Source organism: Podarcis muralis, chromosome 7 (genome assembly GCF_964188315.1).
Source record: "Podarcis muralis chromosome 7, rPodMur119.hap1.1, whole genome shotgun sequence".
In the NCBI taxonomy this organism is placed as follows: domain Eukaryota; kingdom Metazoa; phylum Chordata; class Lepidosauria; order Squamata; family Lacertidae; genus Podarcis; species Podarcis muralis.
Genome location: NC_135661.1, coordinates 6,059,388 through 6,075,171, shown reverse-complemented (window position 1 = coordinate 6,075,171; position 15,784 = coordinate 6,059,388). Strand labels below are relative to the sequence as shown.

The following is a 15,784-nucleotide window of genomic DNA, read 5'->3' as shown; positions in this document are numbered from 1 at the left end:
ATGCATTATACAAAGATGTGCTTAATTTTGACTTCCTCTACTTGCCGTTGAGGGTGGGCAAGGGCATTGAATCCCCTCCCCACAACTGCTGGATATCTTTGCATAATTTCAAACATAGCTTCACCCTCTTGAGAACTAGAAACTTGGCACCCCTCTCTCCTTTTTGACAAAAGCTAATGCTCTCAGGAGTCTGAATGATTGCACCGGTTGTATCACTATGGTTCTCCAGTGTCCTTTTGTTGTGCTTTTAATGCGCATTTCGTGGGTATTGCAACAATTAATGCTAGAAAACAGTGAGCAAAAGACTATTTCAATTTCCTATTCATATTTTACTCACTTTGAGTTGCTTTGGGTTGCCTCTCGGACTAACAGGTGGCATAGAAATAAACAGGGATCAGAGTCCTTTTTACATGCTCAGCTCTGCAAAAAGCAGACCCAAGGCTAGAATCAGAGGGTGCAGATGGCTTGCGCTTCTGCCCCCAAGAAATGATGTGACTTAGCTTTATTTAGAGTGGAGAATCTGAGCCCGAATTGGCCCCCTGACAGCCTTTGTGAGTCCCTTGCCTCTTTTCTCCTCCAGGTACGATGAGGAGCACAGTGGGGATGACAAGGTCTTCCTGGACTGTTTCTGCAAAATAGCAGCTGGCATCAAGAACAACACTAATGGGCACCTCCTGAAAGACCTCATCCTCCAGAGGGGGATCACGCAGAACGCCCTCGACTACATGAAGAAGCACATCCCCAGTGCCAAGAAGTGAGAGCCGTGCAGGAGGATGGAGGGGGTTTGTGGGTTGCAGTTCACTGGGACAAGCCCCTTCTGCGTTGGGGCATTGCCCTTTCCTTGGGGGTGGCCTGAGTGCGCCCAGTTTGCTGTTGCCTTGCAGAGCTAATGTGAGGATAGAAAATCCCAAGCTTTGCCTTCCTTTAAGAAAACAAAATATTGGGGTTTAGGTGGCGGAGAAATCTCTCAGCCTTGAGGCCACTGGGAGCTGCTGCTGCCAGTCAGAGCAGAGAACACTGGGCTAGGTGGACCCAGTTCTGGATAAGGCAGCACTAAAGGTTACCTGGGCCCTTAACAGCTTTGTGGATCCTTGACACTCTGTGCTGGCTCCCAGGGAAGCAACTGCAGCTCTCTGTCACACCCGCCACCCCGGCCAAGTCATTTTCTTGGGGTGTTTGGAGCTCAGCCACAAGGACACCACTGTGGAAATTGAGGTGGTTCATTCCTTTTGAGAGTTTCTGAATTGCCTTAATTTGGGGAGTGGGTGGGGAGAGCCGCTTTGCAGCATGAGTGTGTGAGCCACACAGTGGGGCTGGGGTGGAGTAATCCAGGTCTTGATGCTGATATTGACAGCTGCTTTTCAAACGCTTTCTCTTTTCCAATCTTCTCTCCGCAGTTTGGATGCCGATGTGTGGAAGAAATTCCTCTCCCGGCCAGCCCTTCCTTTCATCCTCCGGCTGCTCCGAGGTCTCGCCACGCAGCACCCCCCAACACAGGTGAAAGAGATGTCTTCTACTCACCCACCCCCTGGCCCATGAGTCTAATCTGGTCTCCATGTACATCAGGTTTAGGCATATACATTTTGCCTGATCCTAGGGGCTGATTCCAGGCACAGCTGCCTCCTCCTAAGTGTGAGACAAAGTCAAAGGGCTCTTTTAAGCCCAGCCCCTACGGAGGCATTTTGGACCTCAGGTGTGGGTGTGGGGGTGTTGCTTGTGTCTAGGGTGGGAATGATTCAGCAGTAACGGAGCTACATCAGTTCACCAAAGGGGCAGAAGGAAAACATCCCAAAGTGTGCTACAGAACAGTGGTTCCCAAATGGTGGTCCACGAGAGTCATTCGGATGCATTGCAGTGTGTCTTGGAATTCTAATTGTAATACAGTAAGATTGTATTGCAGGGGGTTGGTTTCCGGGAACCTTCCAATTCTGCGATTCTAGCAATACAATATATGTCAAATAAAAGCAGCAACAGTACAATTAAACATCGTACAGCTGCTATTGCAATACATTGCAGTTACTACAACAGGCAAAAGAAAACAATTGTCTGGTCCGCCAAAACCCTCAGCAGTTTTCAGGTGGTCTGGGGCTGGAGGTGGGGAGAACAAGTTTGGGAACTTCTGCCTTAGAATGGTCTTCTTCCAGTGAACAAGATGCTCTGGAAGAAGAGCGATACGGTTTTGAAAGGGGAAAATCTGAAGTGTTCCCTTGGTGCTACTCCAAGGCGTTGCAGGGGCTTCTGCTGCATCCCTCTCTCTCTTGGCTGGTGTAACTGGAACGCTCTGTATGTCATACGCAAACTTACGCCAGTTTCATTGATCCATTACTCAGTTGCTTAAAATTCACTTTGCTCTTAATTGGGTGGCATCCCTGGAGGTCTGGGTGCCTTTTTGTACTATACTGTGCTCGAAAGACGGGCAATTTTTTAAGAGCAAAGCTGTATCTGGTGTAGAGGGGGGAAGAGCATAGGAGATTTCCTTTTCAGGTTCCACAGCTCAGGGCCAAGGCTGACTCATCCTCCTGTCCTCCTTGCCCACTGCGTTAACGTCTGCTCCCTGAACAGGTCCTCATTGGGACCGACTCGATCACGAACCTGCACAAGCTGGAGCAAGTCTCCAGTGACGAAGGGATTGGGACGCTGGCTGAGAATCTCCTGGAGGCCCTGCGGGAGCACCCAGAGGTGAACAAGAAGATTGACGCCGCCCGGAGAGAGACGCGAGCGGAGAAGAAGCGCATGGCCATGGCGATGCGCCAGAAAGCGTTGGGCACCCTTGGCATGACGGTAAGAGCGTAAGCAGAGCATCCTGTTCTCACAATGACCAGTCAGATGCCACGATAGGGAGCTGGCATTTAGAAACATTACTGCCTCCAACTTTGGAGGCCAAGCATAGCCATTGTTGCTAACAGCCATCCAAAGTCCTCTCCTTTGTCTAATCCTCACTTAAAGCCATTTACGTTGGTGGCCATCACTGTCTCCTGTGGGAGAGAGTTCCACAGTTTAACTCTGCACAGCATAAAGAAGTCCTTTCTTTAATCTGTCCTGAGTCTTCCAATGTTCAGCTCCATTGGATTTCCATGAGTTCTAGCAATGGCTGGCTGTTTGGGTGGTGCCATTTAATCCAGCGGGACCAGTGGCTGTTCAGGTCACACTTGTCACGGAAGATTTAAGTAGAGAAGCCAATCCAGTTCCAGCCAAGGGAAACCACTGTTGTTTTGACCATGGCCATGGCAGCAACCATAAGGTCAAGGACACATTTTCCAATGCGAAACTTTCCATGCCCGCACAACATCTAGATGCTCCCTAGTGATGGCCCTCTTCCTCCAACCCACGCAACCAGTTTTCATCCCCTCCCCTCCGCCAAACCCGGCTTTTCTCCTCGACAACCTTGCTGTGCTGGATCTTTCAGACCAACGAGAAGGGCCAGGTGGTGACAAAGACAGCACTGTTGAAGCAGATGGAGGAGCTGATCGAGGAGCCGGGCCTCACCTGTTGCATCTGCAGAGAGGGCTACAAGTTCCAGGTAGGCCTTGGGGGTGAAGTGGGGAGTCAGAGCCTGGTAATTTCACCCAGTCACACTGTTTCATGCATATGCATATGTCTGCATATGCACATTTCATTGCAGCTGTATTTCCAAGGTGCTGGGCAGCTGAACGACATCCATAGTCGTGCAGGTCTACACTGAATTGCTGGGTGTTGGACCACATGACCCTTTGGGGCCATTCCAAGTCTACAATTCTGTGACTCTGTACCAGAGGTTCCCAAACTCATTTGCCCTACAGCCTCCTTTTCAGGAAAAAGAAAAATCTCAGTGCCCCCCCCCCCAAATCTGCCTTCTTTAAGTGAGCAAACAGAAAGCTGCGGTGACAAATTTGCGTTCTTTTATGTATCTCTATTTCTACCTATGTGCTACAACATGGTAAAGAAATATGTTGTTGTAGATAAGACATGCTGAAGCTTGAAATTATCAAATTGTTTATTAAAATCAACTATGGTGACATTCACATCACACACAGACTATTTAGATAACAAAGGATAATATTAAAATGAAAATTACAAATAACATTTAAAATGATCCCAGTGAGAAAAATGAACCAGGGGTGGATCTGGACACAGGTTAAAAACACTATAAATAAGTCAGAAATTAAATCGTTACAACGAAAAAAAATAAAGCTTGTGTAAAAACCCATATAAATTCCTATTTGCTCTCTGGTGTTGCATGCTTATAACGCATTCAAAACGTATTATTGTGATGAATGTGGCTGAGTCCCTGGTGCGCCAAATAGGCAGGCAAGCTGCGACCCACTTCCTGGGCCTGAGTGAAGCTGAAAAGGGTTCACCCACGCCCAGGAAAACCCCTCTCTTCCAGCACAATTGTCAGATCCAGGGGAAGTGTTGTCAATCCGCAGCAGTGCCTGGCCTAGTGGTAAATGCCATTGCAGAGCAGATGAAACATGTACAAATGGTTTTTCAAAACGTTCTTCTTTTTATGTTTCTACTGCCCTCTTATTTTTATTCACTGCCCCCCGATTGCACCCGAGGCTACTACTGCCCCCCCCATTGTTCCAGCTCCCCCGGGGGGATGTATCGCCCACTTTGGAAGGCCAAAGAGAAAAGGGCAGCTGTTTCTGTGCAGCTTTTCCACATTCGAAGCTTGGTGCCTTGGGTTTTCCGCCGCAGCTTCTGTTTTCTCCCCACAGCCGACAAAGGTCCTGGGCATCTACACCTTCACCAAGCGAGTCGCCCTGGAGGAGTTTGAGAACAAGCCTCGGAAGCAGCAGGGGTACAGCACCGTTTCGCACTTTAACATTGTCCACTACGACTGTCACCTGGCAGCTGTGAGGTGGGTCTGAGTTTCCCTCTGGGCCCGAGATCCCCTTTGCATCTTGGCCGCAAAGCCATGCCTGATCTGCTGGGGGTTCGGTTTAGCCTGGGGAAGAATCCCAACAGCTGTAGCTTTGGTAATGAGCTAACCAACAATACTTTAAGGAATTCACTAGTTGGTAAGCTCCAGGGTTTGTGTTGTGTGTAATATTTAAGTCTTCAGGACTGAGGCAGTCACCAGCTTTGCTCTACAGGGAAGAGGTTTGCAGGGAAAGGGACTTTCCCTGACTGATAATGACCTTGCTTTTACTCCTGCAGGTTGGCACGTGGGCGCGAGGAATGGGAGAGTGCAGCCCTGCAGAATGCCAACACCAAATGCAACGGCCTCTTGCCGGTGTGGGGGCCCCATGTCCCAGAATCGGCCTTTGCCACCTGCTTAGCCAGGTGAGTCTGAGGTGCTGACCTTTTGCCCGCTGTTCTGTCGGGGTCAGCAGTCTCTTGCTGCAAGTGCCCTCTTCCTACCAGCTTGTAGGGGAAGAGGGCCTGATTTCTTGTACTGTACCATCCTAACACAACCTTTTCAGAACTGTATCTGTATTTTGCCCTTTCCTTAACCCTCCAGCTTCTCCGTGTATCTTTAAAAAAGGAAAGAAACGCAGCTGCCTCGTGTTCCGCTTTCCTGGGCGTCTTGTGAGATCTGCAGCCTAACCTGGTCTTGGTTTCCTTCCCTTAGGCACAACACCTACCTTCAAGAGTGCACGGGGCAGCGGGAGCCCACCTACCAGCTCAATGTTCATGACACCAAGCTGCTGTTCCTCCGGTTTGCCATGGAGCAGTCGTTCAGCGTGGACACAGGCGGCGGAGGGCGGGAGAGCAACGTCCACCTCATCCCCTACATCATTCACACGGTGCTTTATGTCCTTAACACGTCAGTACCTTTTCTCTCTCTCTCTCTCTCTCTCTCTCTCTCTCTCTCTCTCTCTCTCTGTGTGTGTGTGTCTGTGCATTTGTCCTCTGAGCCATTCTCCCTTGGTGGAGAAGGTTGTCGTGAGACGGGTTGCTGCTTTGAATTGCTCCGCAGACGGAGCAATAGATTTTGAGGTTTTGTTGCTCACCCCTCCCGAAGTAAGTAGGGACGTGGGTGGCACTGTGGTCTAAACCACAGAGCCTAGGGATTGTTGATCAGAAGGTCGGTGGTTCGAATCCCCGCGATGGGGTGTGCGCCTGTTGTTCGGTTTCAGCTGCTGCCAGCCTAGCAGTTTGAAAGCACGCTAGTGCAAGCAGATAAATAGGTACCGCTGCGGTGGGAAGGTAAACGGCATTTCCGTGCGCTGCTCTCGTTCGCCAGAAGCGGCTTAGTCACGCTGGCCACATGACCCGGAAAAACTGTCTGCGGACAAGCACTGGCTCCCTTGGCCTATAGAGCAAGATGAGCGCCGCAATCCCAGAGTCATCTGCGACTGGACCTAACGGTCAGAGGTACCTTTACCTCCTGAAGGAAGCTTAGCGGCCTGCACTGGCATGAGCCCCGTCTGTGGATCAGACTGGAGGGAGTGACCCATCTGGGGAATACTGTCCATCCACTGAGGAGAAGACACCTTCAGATTAAATCCAGTGGTCCTTCCTGTAGTGTGATCCTTGTGTTGTTTGGGTATATAGGCTTCTCCACACAGGGTAGGACTCACACCTGGTGCCCCGTTTCTGGCCCCACCCCATGCTGCTGGCACGTGGCCTCTGCGAGTTTGCCCAGAAAGGAATGTGGCTGTGAGGTCGAAAACAGTTTGCCACCCCTGTTCTTTGGCGCGATGTTGATGTATGTGCCTAAACTCCTTTGGGGAGGAGGGTCCAGAGCGCATTGTGAGAATGAATGGTTTGTGTGCCTGAGATCCTAGTCATTCAGGGCTGGCGAATGGAGAGGTCTTGGGAGAGCTGCTGGTCAGGAGCAGGTTCAGCCCAAGACATGTTAGCACCTGAGGCGAACCAAAAAATGGCAGGTGTCCCATCAGGAAAGAAGGGGCGAATGAATGAAGATCTGCTTCAGGAACCGGGGGAGGAGACCAGTAGTGCCTTCTATTGGCAGAGAGGTCGCTGTGGCGGTGCTGCAAATATTGCTGCCACTGCAGCAACAGCGAGTAATGCATTTGTTGGAGGCAGGATCTGTTGCCCCTGTGGATCTTGCTGCCCAAGGCTGTCACTTCACTTTGCCTTAGGGGTGGATCTATCTTAGAGACTATGCCGGGGTTAGCAAGGTTTACCTCGGCTGGGCCAGTTCACTCCAGCGGAGATCCCTCCATGGGCCGGATTGCGTGTGTGCGATTTCTGGCGTCTGCGCAGATGCGATTTTGGTGCCGCAGAAGCGCATCCCTGCACTGCGCTGGTTTAGCTCAGCGCGCAGGGACTTGCCGAGCAGGTGGCTCAGTTCAGTGGGCTGGTTAAACGACCCCTGTGGGCCGCTTGTGACCATGGGCCTTAGGCTGCCGACCCCTGGAGTATGCTAAGGGGACCTATGTTCCGGTGTTGATACATATGAAGGTGGATCTTGGCTTAGCCTGTGAAATGAAATGATGTCTGGTTGGATTGGGGAAGGCAAGTATGGGGGCATTTTGTTCTGCTTTTTGGCTCATTAGCTTGGCGTATCTCAGCCCTGGTTCTTGACACTGGAGGGAAAGCCTCAACAATATATTCTTGGGTTGTCTAGCCCTTGTAGGAGGCCGCTGTTCTGCAGGCTTCTGGTAGGCCAATGTGAGAACAGGATGCTGGCCAGACTGATCTGGCAAACTCTGCTTACGTTGAAGGGTTCCTTCCCCCTGCTGTTCAAAGTGCATCGCCCCTGTTTAGGAATGAAGAATTTACTAAGAAGGCCCAAAAAACTTTGAGAGATTACTTTGAGATAAACATGAACACTACTGTGGAAAAAAGAGTAATTTGGGATGCAAGCAAAGCTGTAATGAGAGGATTCTTGATACAACAGAATGCAATTAAGAAGAGAATGCAAAATGAGAAAAAAGATAAAATTTTTGAAAAAATAAAGGAAGGAGAGAAGAAATTGAGGGCGAAACCAAAGTCCCAGGAGATTTTGAAAGAGATAAAGTTATACCAAGTACAATATATGAAAATGATGAATCAGGAAATAGAATGGAAGATCAAACAGATGAGACAAAAGACATTTGAATCGGCAAATAAGTGTGGAAAACTGTTGGCTTGGCAAATGAAAAAAAGACAAAAACTTAATACTATTACGAATTTAGAAGTGGAAGGAAAGAATATACAGAATCCAGTGGAAATTAGAAAGTGCTTCCAGAAGTATTTCAAAAAACTATATACACAGGAAATGCAGAAAGAAATGGACATTGATAAATTTTTGAAAATTAATGGACTACAAAAAAATTCCCAGGAAAATAAGTTAATGCTGAATTATAAAGTAACGGAACAGGAAGTAGAAGGGGCCATTCAGAACATGCAATTGGGTAAATCCCCAGGACCGGATGGATTGACTTCAAGATACTACAAATCTCTGAAAGAATGGTTAATACAACCTTTAAAGGAAGTCTGTAATGAAATATTGGAAGGGAGAAAGGCACCAGAGTCGTGGAAAGAAGCATATATTACACTTATACCGAAAACAGAGACTGAAAAGACACAGCTTAAGAACTACCGCCCCATATCATTGCTTAATGTGGATTATAAACTTTTTGCAGACATTTTGGCTAGAAGATTAAAAAAGGTGTTAGCAGAAGAAATTCATAAAGTCCAAGCGGGTTTTCTCCCAGGCAGACACTTGTCTGACAATACGAGGAATATAATTAATATCTTAGAAAAACTACAAGTGAAGATTAATACTAAAGCAGTTTTGATATTTGTGGACTCGGAGAAAGCCTTTGACAATATTTCTTAGAGTTTTATGAAGAAGAATTTACAGGGGATGGGGGTTGGTCAAGGTTTTGGAAATGGTATAGGTGCAATCTACTCAGAACAGAAGGCTAAATTAATTGTGAATAACGTAGTGACGGAAGAATTTAAGATTGAGAAGGGGACACGACAAGGTTGCCCAATTTCCCCATTGCTTTTTATATCGGTCCTGGAGGTTTTGCTCAATATGATTAGAAGGGACCAATTGGTAAAAGGTATACAAGTGGGAGCCAAACAGTACAAACTGAAAGCATTTGCTGATGATTTGGTACTGACTTTACAGGAGCCAGAATCGAGTACTAAAAGAGTACTGGAATTGATTCAAGAATTTGGTCAGGTAGCAGGTTTTAAGCTGAACAAGACAAAAACTAAGGTCTTAGAGAAAAATCTAACTGAGATCGAGAGAGATAAGTTTCAGAAGGAGACAGGATTAACACTGGTTAAGAAAGTGAAATATTTAGGGGTTAATATGACCGCTAAGAACGTGAATTTATTTAAGGATAATTATGAAAAATGTTGGACTGAAGTGAAAAAGGATTTAGAAATATGGTCAAATTTGAAATTATCGTTGCTAGGTTGAATTGCTGTGATAAAAATGAATGTATTGCCAAGAATGCTGTTTCTGTTTCAAACATTGCAAATTTTGGACAAAATGGACTGTTTCAAGAAGTGGCAGAGAGATATCTCTAGATTTGTCTGGCAGGGCAAGAAGCCTCGTATAAAATTTAAGATATTAACGGATGCTAAAGAAAGAGGTGGATTTGCCCTGCCAGACCTTAAACTTTATTATGAATCAGCCGCATTTTGTTGGCTGAGAGAATGGATGCTTCTTGAAAACACGGATGTGTTGGATCTGGAAGGTTTCAACAATGTATTTGGTTGGCATGCATACATGTGGTATGATAAGGTTAAAGCACACAGAGCGTTTAAAAACCATATTGTCAGAAAAGCATTGTTTAATGTTTGGATAAGATATAAGGATTTGCTAGAAAATAAAACCCCAAGATGGTTGTCACCAATGGAAGCAAAGGCTCAGAAAAAACTCAATATGGAGGCCAAATGGCCGAAGTATTGGGAAATCTTAGAACAGGAGGGAGATAGATTAAAACTGCAGAGTTTTGAAAAATTAAAAAATAGAGTACGAGATTGGCTCCATTATTATCAAATAATGGAGGCATATAATTCGGACAAAAAATTAGGCTTCCAGGTAGAAAAATCAAAATTGGAAACAGAATTGTTAGACCCTAAAGTTAAGAATTTCTCAAGAATGTATAACTTGCTGTTGAAATGGAATACTCAAGATGAAACGGTGAAATCTGCCATGATTAAATGGGCACAAGATATTGGACATAATATTATGATGGCTGACTGGGAACAGTTATGGACCACAGGTATGAAGTTCACGGCATGTAATGCCTTAAAAGAGAATTTAATGAAAATGATCTATAGGTGGTACATAACACCAGTCAAGCTTGCAAAAATTTACCATTTGCCCAAAAATAAATGTTGGAAATGTAATGAAACTGAAGGAACATTCTTTCACCTTTGGTGGACATGCCCAAAGATTAAGGCATTCTGGGAGATGATCTATAATGAAATGAAAAAGGTATTTAAATATACCTTCCTGAAGAAACCAGAGGCCTTTCTCCTGGGCATGGTCGGCCAACTGGTGCCAAAGAAGGATAGAAGTTTCTTTTTGTATGCTACAACAGCAGCAAGAATACTTATTGCAAAGCACTGGAAGACACAAGATTTACCCACCAGGGAGGAATGGCAGATGAAGCTGATGGACTACACGGAATTGGCGGAAATGACTGGCAGAATCCGAGACCAGGGAGAAGAGTCGGTGGAAGAAGATTGGAAAAAATTTAAAGTATATTTACAAAAATATAGCAAAATTAATGAATGTTAGAAGGATGCTGGAATGAACCTACATGGCTTTAGCAGAAATGTTATAAAGAATTAAGTAAAAACGGAGTGTTAATGGGTCAAAGTGTAAAATTTAAGGTCAGATTGGGTTAAGGTAAATTATAGAACAAAAATTGAGTAAGATGGAAAGGATTTGCTGAAATAGCTAAATTGAATTAGAATACAAAAAAGGGAGGTGTGAGGTCGATGAAACAAGTAAATGAAAGGTAAAGATATGGAATATTGGATGTGTGTGTTACTATTTTTGTTTCTTTTTATAGTATTGTTGTATTTTTTATGTTTTTCTTTTTATGTATTGTAATGTATGTATTGTTAATTTCTTTATTGTTTTTTTCCTTCTTCTCTAATCTTTAAACTTTTAATAAATATCATTTTTTTAAAAAAACAAAAACCAAAGTGCATCGCTTCTGTCTCTGCTTGACTTCCAGAACACGAGCAACGTCTCGAGAAGAGAAGAACCTGCAGAGCTTCCTGGAGCACCCAAAGGAGAAGTGGGTGGAGAGTGCCTTTGAGGTGGACGGGCCCCATTATTACATCGTCATGGCGCTTCACATCCTGCCCCCGGAGAGGTGGAAGGCGATGCGCATTGACATTCTCAAGCGGCTGCTGGTGATCTCACACGCTCGGGTGGTGTCGCCAGGGGGAACGAGCAGGTATGGGGCTGTCCACACCCATCCACCCCCCCGCCTTTCCCTCTCCTCTCTCTGTGCTGCAGAGAAAGCAGCCGGTTCCTTCCCTTCCCACCCCCAGAGAATGGTCCTATAGGGTAACAAAGGCAGGCTCGTTGGATTGGGACCCTGGGACATGACTTGGCTACACAGCCTTTGCCTTCTGCATTAGAGGCTGATGTGGAGTTACAGTCTGAAACATCTGGAGGGCACCTGGCTGGCAAAGGATGGTTTTGATGATCAAGCAAAATTTTCTTCTCCTTAAAAATCAGCATCTTTTCTTTTAAAAAAGCTGAATTTCCAATAGTTCCTGGAAGAGTCAAGAACAACACGCAAGGTTTGGATGGATGCTGTTGCATACAGTGGTGCCCCGCAAGACGAAATTAATTCGTTCCGCAAGTTTTGTCGTCTAGCGAATTTTTCGTCTTGCGAATTATTATTTAGACAAAGGAAACAAAGTCGCGAGACGTTTTCGTCTTGCGAAGCAAGCCCATAGGGAAATTCGTCTTGCGAGGCAACTCGCAAACGGAAAAACCTTTCGTCTAGCGAGTTTTTTGTCTTGCGAGGCATTCGTCTTGCGAGGTACCACTGTACTCTCTTTCCCTGTGTTGATTCAGGTCTCGGCGCCCCCTTCAGGCACACAGGAGAATTAGATGTAGTTGACATTTACTCTAAGTGAGCTGGGCCTGCTGTAAATCCCGGGAGGAGCCTGACCTCTTCTCCTTCCTCCTCTCTTTGTCTGGGCCACAGAGCTGTGTCTGTTTTGCCTGCATTAAGTCTGTGGCTCAGTGCCTCCCCACACCTGGTTGCATTCTGATATATATATAAAAGGCATCAGTAAAATAAAAGGAATTCTATATATCATGAATAAACCCGAGTAGCATACAAAACAATTTAAAATGCTAGACCTACTCAGAGTAGACCCATTGAACTTGATTAGATACGACTTTCAGAGCCTAGGAAAGCTTGGCTAAACATAATAGGGTGGTCTGCAGCTAAGTTCTACTCAAGAGTAGATGCAATGAAATTAATGACTCTAAATTAGTCATGTCCATTGATTTCAGCAGGTTGGCTGAGTAGGCTTAGAACTAGATAGATTTTGAGGGGCATGTAAAGGTCACTGCTGTCCCTGTCTCACAAATTACTCAAGGGAGGACACTGCAGGGGACGGGTGCTGTCACCAAGAAGGCCCAAGGGGTGACCCTCTGGTCATTTGAAATGGCTCCAGGCTTTCCGTGTCCTCTGCCTCTGATCTCTTGTCCGTAAGAGGGAGAAAAGATGTGCTGTGTGTGCCTTGGTCCCAGGGCCTGACCCTTTGGACCATGCCATGGCTGGATCAGCTGTGTTACAGGAGAGTAAATTGTGGGTCTTTGGAGGAGTCTCTGCCGGCCCCTTCGCTTGAAGTGTTTCCTTGCAGCTTCCTGAGAGCAGGTGCTCAGGGGTCATGATGGAAGGGCGTGCATTTTGGATGCTCTGTAATCTGCGCCCGAGTGGTCTTGTAACCTTCGGGGAGGGGCTGCAGACTCCGGCATCGATTGGCTCTGCACATTTCCTGCTGCTGTAAGGGAAATCTGCGGTTTGATTCATGCCCTTTCTGGGGAAGTAGCTTTAGCCTCCCAGGGGAAGCACTTTCCTCAGGGACCGGCAGCCTGCAGTTCTCAAGCAGGCATGGGGTTTGGAGCCCTGACAGAAGCAGAGGCAGTTTGATGGCACCTCTTGCTTTGTAGCATTGACCTGCCCTTAACAAACGTTCTGAGTGGAGCCGGGAATCCCCTTGCAACATGACTGTGGTGATTTAGGGGGCAGGGGATGCTTAACTTCATGGCCTTAAGTCCTGGAGAAAATGCTTTCCCCCCCTCTTTTTTGGGGGGGAGTGGGGGGAAATGGAAACGAGATTGCAGGAATTTCAGCAACAGTGCCAGGCCCTGCGTTGCACAACACTTTGCAGTTGTGCCTGCGGCCGTAGTTGTAAATCGCTTTGCTGGGGAGAACAGTGGAGCGTCCTCGTCTCTCTGTGTGTTCCTTCCCTCCCTTCCTCCCTCCAGCGCCTGGCTGAGCTTGCCCCACGCATTTTCCCACATGTATTATGGATGGGCTTCTGGCTGTCGCCGCAGCCGGGGCTATTCATCAGCTGAGCTTCAGGCAGCAAAGAAAAGTGTAGCAATTAACTGTGAGGCTTGATCTTATTTTCCTAACAGGCTAACGGATAAAGCAGTGAAGGACTACTCTGCCTATCGCTCCGGCCTCCTCTTCTGGGCCCTCGTTGATCTCATTTACAACATGTTCAAAGTAAGCGAGTTTGGAACGAACTTGGTACATTTCTTCTTCTTTTAGCAATGCTCCTCAAACCAGTGGCCTGCTTTTTCTAGGGGGCCGGCACCATTTGTCGTGCACAGCTCCCAGGCTGAGGAATGTTGGGGGAATCCTAGTTCAGGGTGATCTAAAAGCTGAACGAAGACATTTTACATCAGTGTTCCAGGTTCTTTTGCTCTCCCCACCCCCCAGTTTCCACAATTTTTATCAGTTCTGGAGAGGTGCAGCATGTACCATCCATCTTCTTAAAAGTCTCAGTAGACGAGATTATTGGCATCCTCTGAATAGGAATAAAAGAAGACCACAGCATAGGGACTCCTAGTTCAGTCTACTGTTGCCAGCGGCAGATGGCCAGATGCTCTTGGGAAGAGTCCACAAGACAACAGCCTTTCTCCAGGAGCTGGCATTCAAAGGAATACTGCTCTTGAAGCTGGAGGATCTATCTAGGCATGATTGGCTTATAACTTCTTGATAGGCCCTTCTTTCAAAAGCGTTTTTCCCCCTTAGGTCTGATTCCCCATTTTAAAGCCGTGTTTGCCTGCTTCCTCCTTTGTCCTCCATGCTCAAGCTTCTAACCCTTCCTTCTCCTCCTCTTTCCCATCCAGAAGGTGCCTACGAGTAACACAGAGGGGGGCTGGTCCTATTCTCTGGCAGAATACATCCGCCACAATGACATGCCCATCTACGAGGCCGCAGACAAGGCTCTGAAGACTTTCCAGGAGGAGTTTATGCCTGTGGAGACCTTTTCAGAATTTCTGGACGTGGCTGGTTAGTTGCTCCAGAAAGCTCTATGTGTGTTTTATAATAACGCTGTATCCTGACACGCTGCCTTTGAGTGATGGGAACAGATTCAGGTGTAACCGAGATGTTTCCCACAGGGATAAAAACTCCAATGAACGTGTTCATGTGGGTAGCAGGGTTGGGAAAGACTTGGGTAGCCTCTGCCAGTCAAGAATACAATTTGCTGGGTTAGATGGGTCAGCACTGACTTGGTATAAAACAGCTTCCTGTTTATTCTGCATCTTGTGAACCAAAAGTGATTTGGATAGTATAGCAGTGGGTAAGTGAGCAGACAGTGAACTGCAGACCTTCCTGTGGCTACCAGCTATTCCTGCCTCCTTGGTTTTGGGGACTGAAGCTGTTAAAGAGTCGGGGGAGGCACCAATCTTCTCCATTAGTTCCTATCCTCCCCTAGCCTCTTCACTTGCTTGCCTGAATTAGTGGCAAAGGAAGATGCTTCTAGGAATTGGTTTGCTGAATGTGCACACCTGACCTGCCCTTTCCTGCTTTCAGGACTGTTGTCAGAAATCAGCGATCCCGATGGCTTCCTCAAGGATCTCCTCAACTCCATCCCCTGAGCCCTGAGCGGCTACATGAAGAGACCACAGTCAGCTTGCCTCCCTGCTGTTCCTCTGTATCCTGCCCAACCAGCCCGCAAAGAATGTTGCAGTTACTTTATCTCCAAGCCCCTTGTCTCCCCCCCCCCCACCTCGCCCCCTGCCTTGACCCCAATCTTGGAGTGATGTTGGATTTTCAGCTTGTTTTCTCCCCTGTCCACCACCGCCGGTCCACCCCTGTGCTTCTCAATGTTCTGCCTTGCGTGCTCCGAGCCAGTGAAGGAACGTGCAAGGACTTGAATAACCCAAGCCGGCCCCAGTCAGTTCTACTGCTTCTTTGTGTGTGTGACCATTTTACCAGTCAATAAATAAGTTAAATACAACCCTGGTGGGAATGAGTTTTGCCTGCTTTGTGTTTACCACTTCCTAAGGGTTGGTTTGCCTGACATCTGTTCACTGGAAATCTTGATGTACTGACCCTTAGAAAAGTGTCTGTGCACAAAATACTTTTGCTTTACGCAAACTGTAGCTCTTGTGGTTTAACATTTTTAGTGCATGCCTGTGCAGAGGAGTGTTCTGTCGTCGCCCCCTGGGACGTTCTCACGGTCCCCTGCCAGACCCCTGGAAGTCGCCAGGTCAGATGTTGTGACTACTGAAATCAGACTTCCCTTAAAAGTCCTAACAGAACCTGCACCAACTAAGTATTATCGAGAACAAAAGAACTTTCCCTCTATATCCTTGTTTGAGTATATCCCCGCAGGAATAACCTAGACCAGAACACAGATGGTTAATGCTTGGAACAAGTTA

At 46.9% G+C, this 15,784-nt stretch overlaps 1 protein-coding gene across 8 annotated transcripts in view; it reads left to right on the top strand.

Moving 5' to 3' along the window:
• The window catches only part of UBR4 (ubiquitin protein ligase E3 component n-recognin 4), a 164,504-nt gene extending 149,144 nt beyond the window's left edge, over positions 1 to 15,360 (top strand). For all 8 annotated transcript variants that reach the window (XM_028741577.2, XM_028741585.2, XM_028741584.2 and 5 more), the window contains 11 exons: positions 581 to 754; positions 1,398 to 1,497; positions 2,563 to 2,781; positions 3,407 to 3,520; positions 4,698 to 4,840; positions 5,140 to 5,265; positions 5,555 to 5,749; positions 11,088 to 11,312; positions 13,526 to 13,616; positions 14,246 to 14,408; positions 14,934 to 15,360. In XM_028741577.2, the coding sequence (XP_028597410.2) occupies positions 581 to 754; positions 1,398 to 1,497; positions 2,563 to 2,781; positions 3,407 to 3,520; positions 4,698 to 4,840; positions 5,140 to 5,265; positions 5,555 to 5,749; positions 11,088 to 11,312; positions 13,526 to 13,616; positions 14,246 to 14,408; positions 14,934 to 14,998 (1,615 nt within the window). In that variant the 3' untranslated portion in view covers positions 14,999 to 15,360. The remainder of the gene's footprint in view (positions 1 to 580; positions 755 to 1,397; positions 1,498 to 2,562; positions 2,782 to 3,406; positions 3,521 to 4,697; positions 4,841 to 5,139; positions 5,266 to 5,554; positions 5,750 to 11,087; positions 11,313 to 13,525; positions 13,617 to 14,245; positions 14,409 to 14,933) is intronic.
• Positions 15,361 to 15,784: the final 424 nt, after the last annotated feature.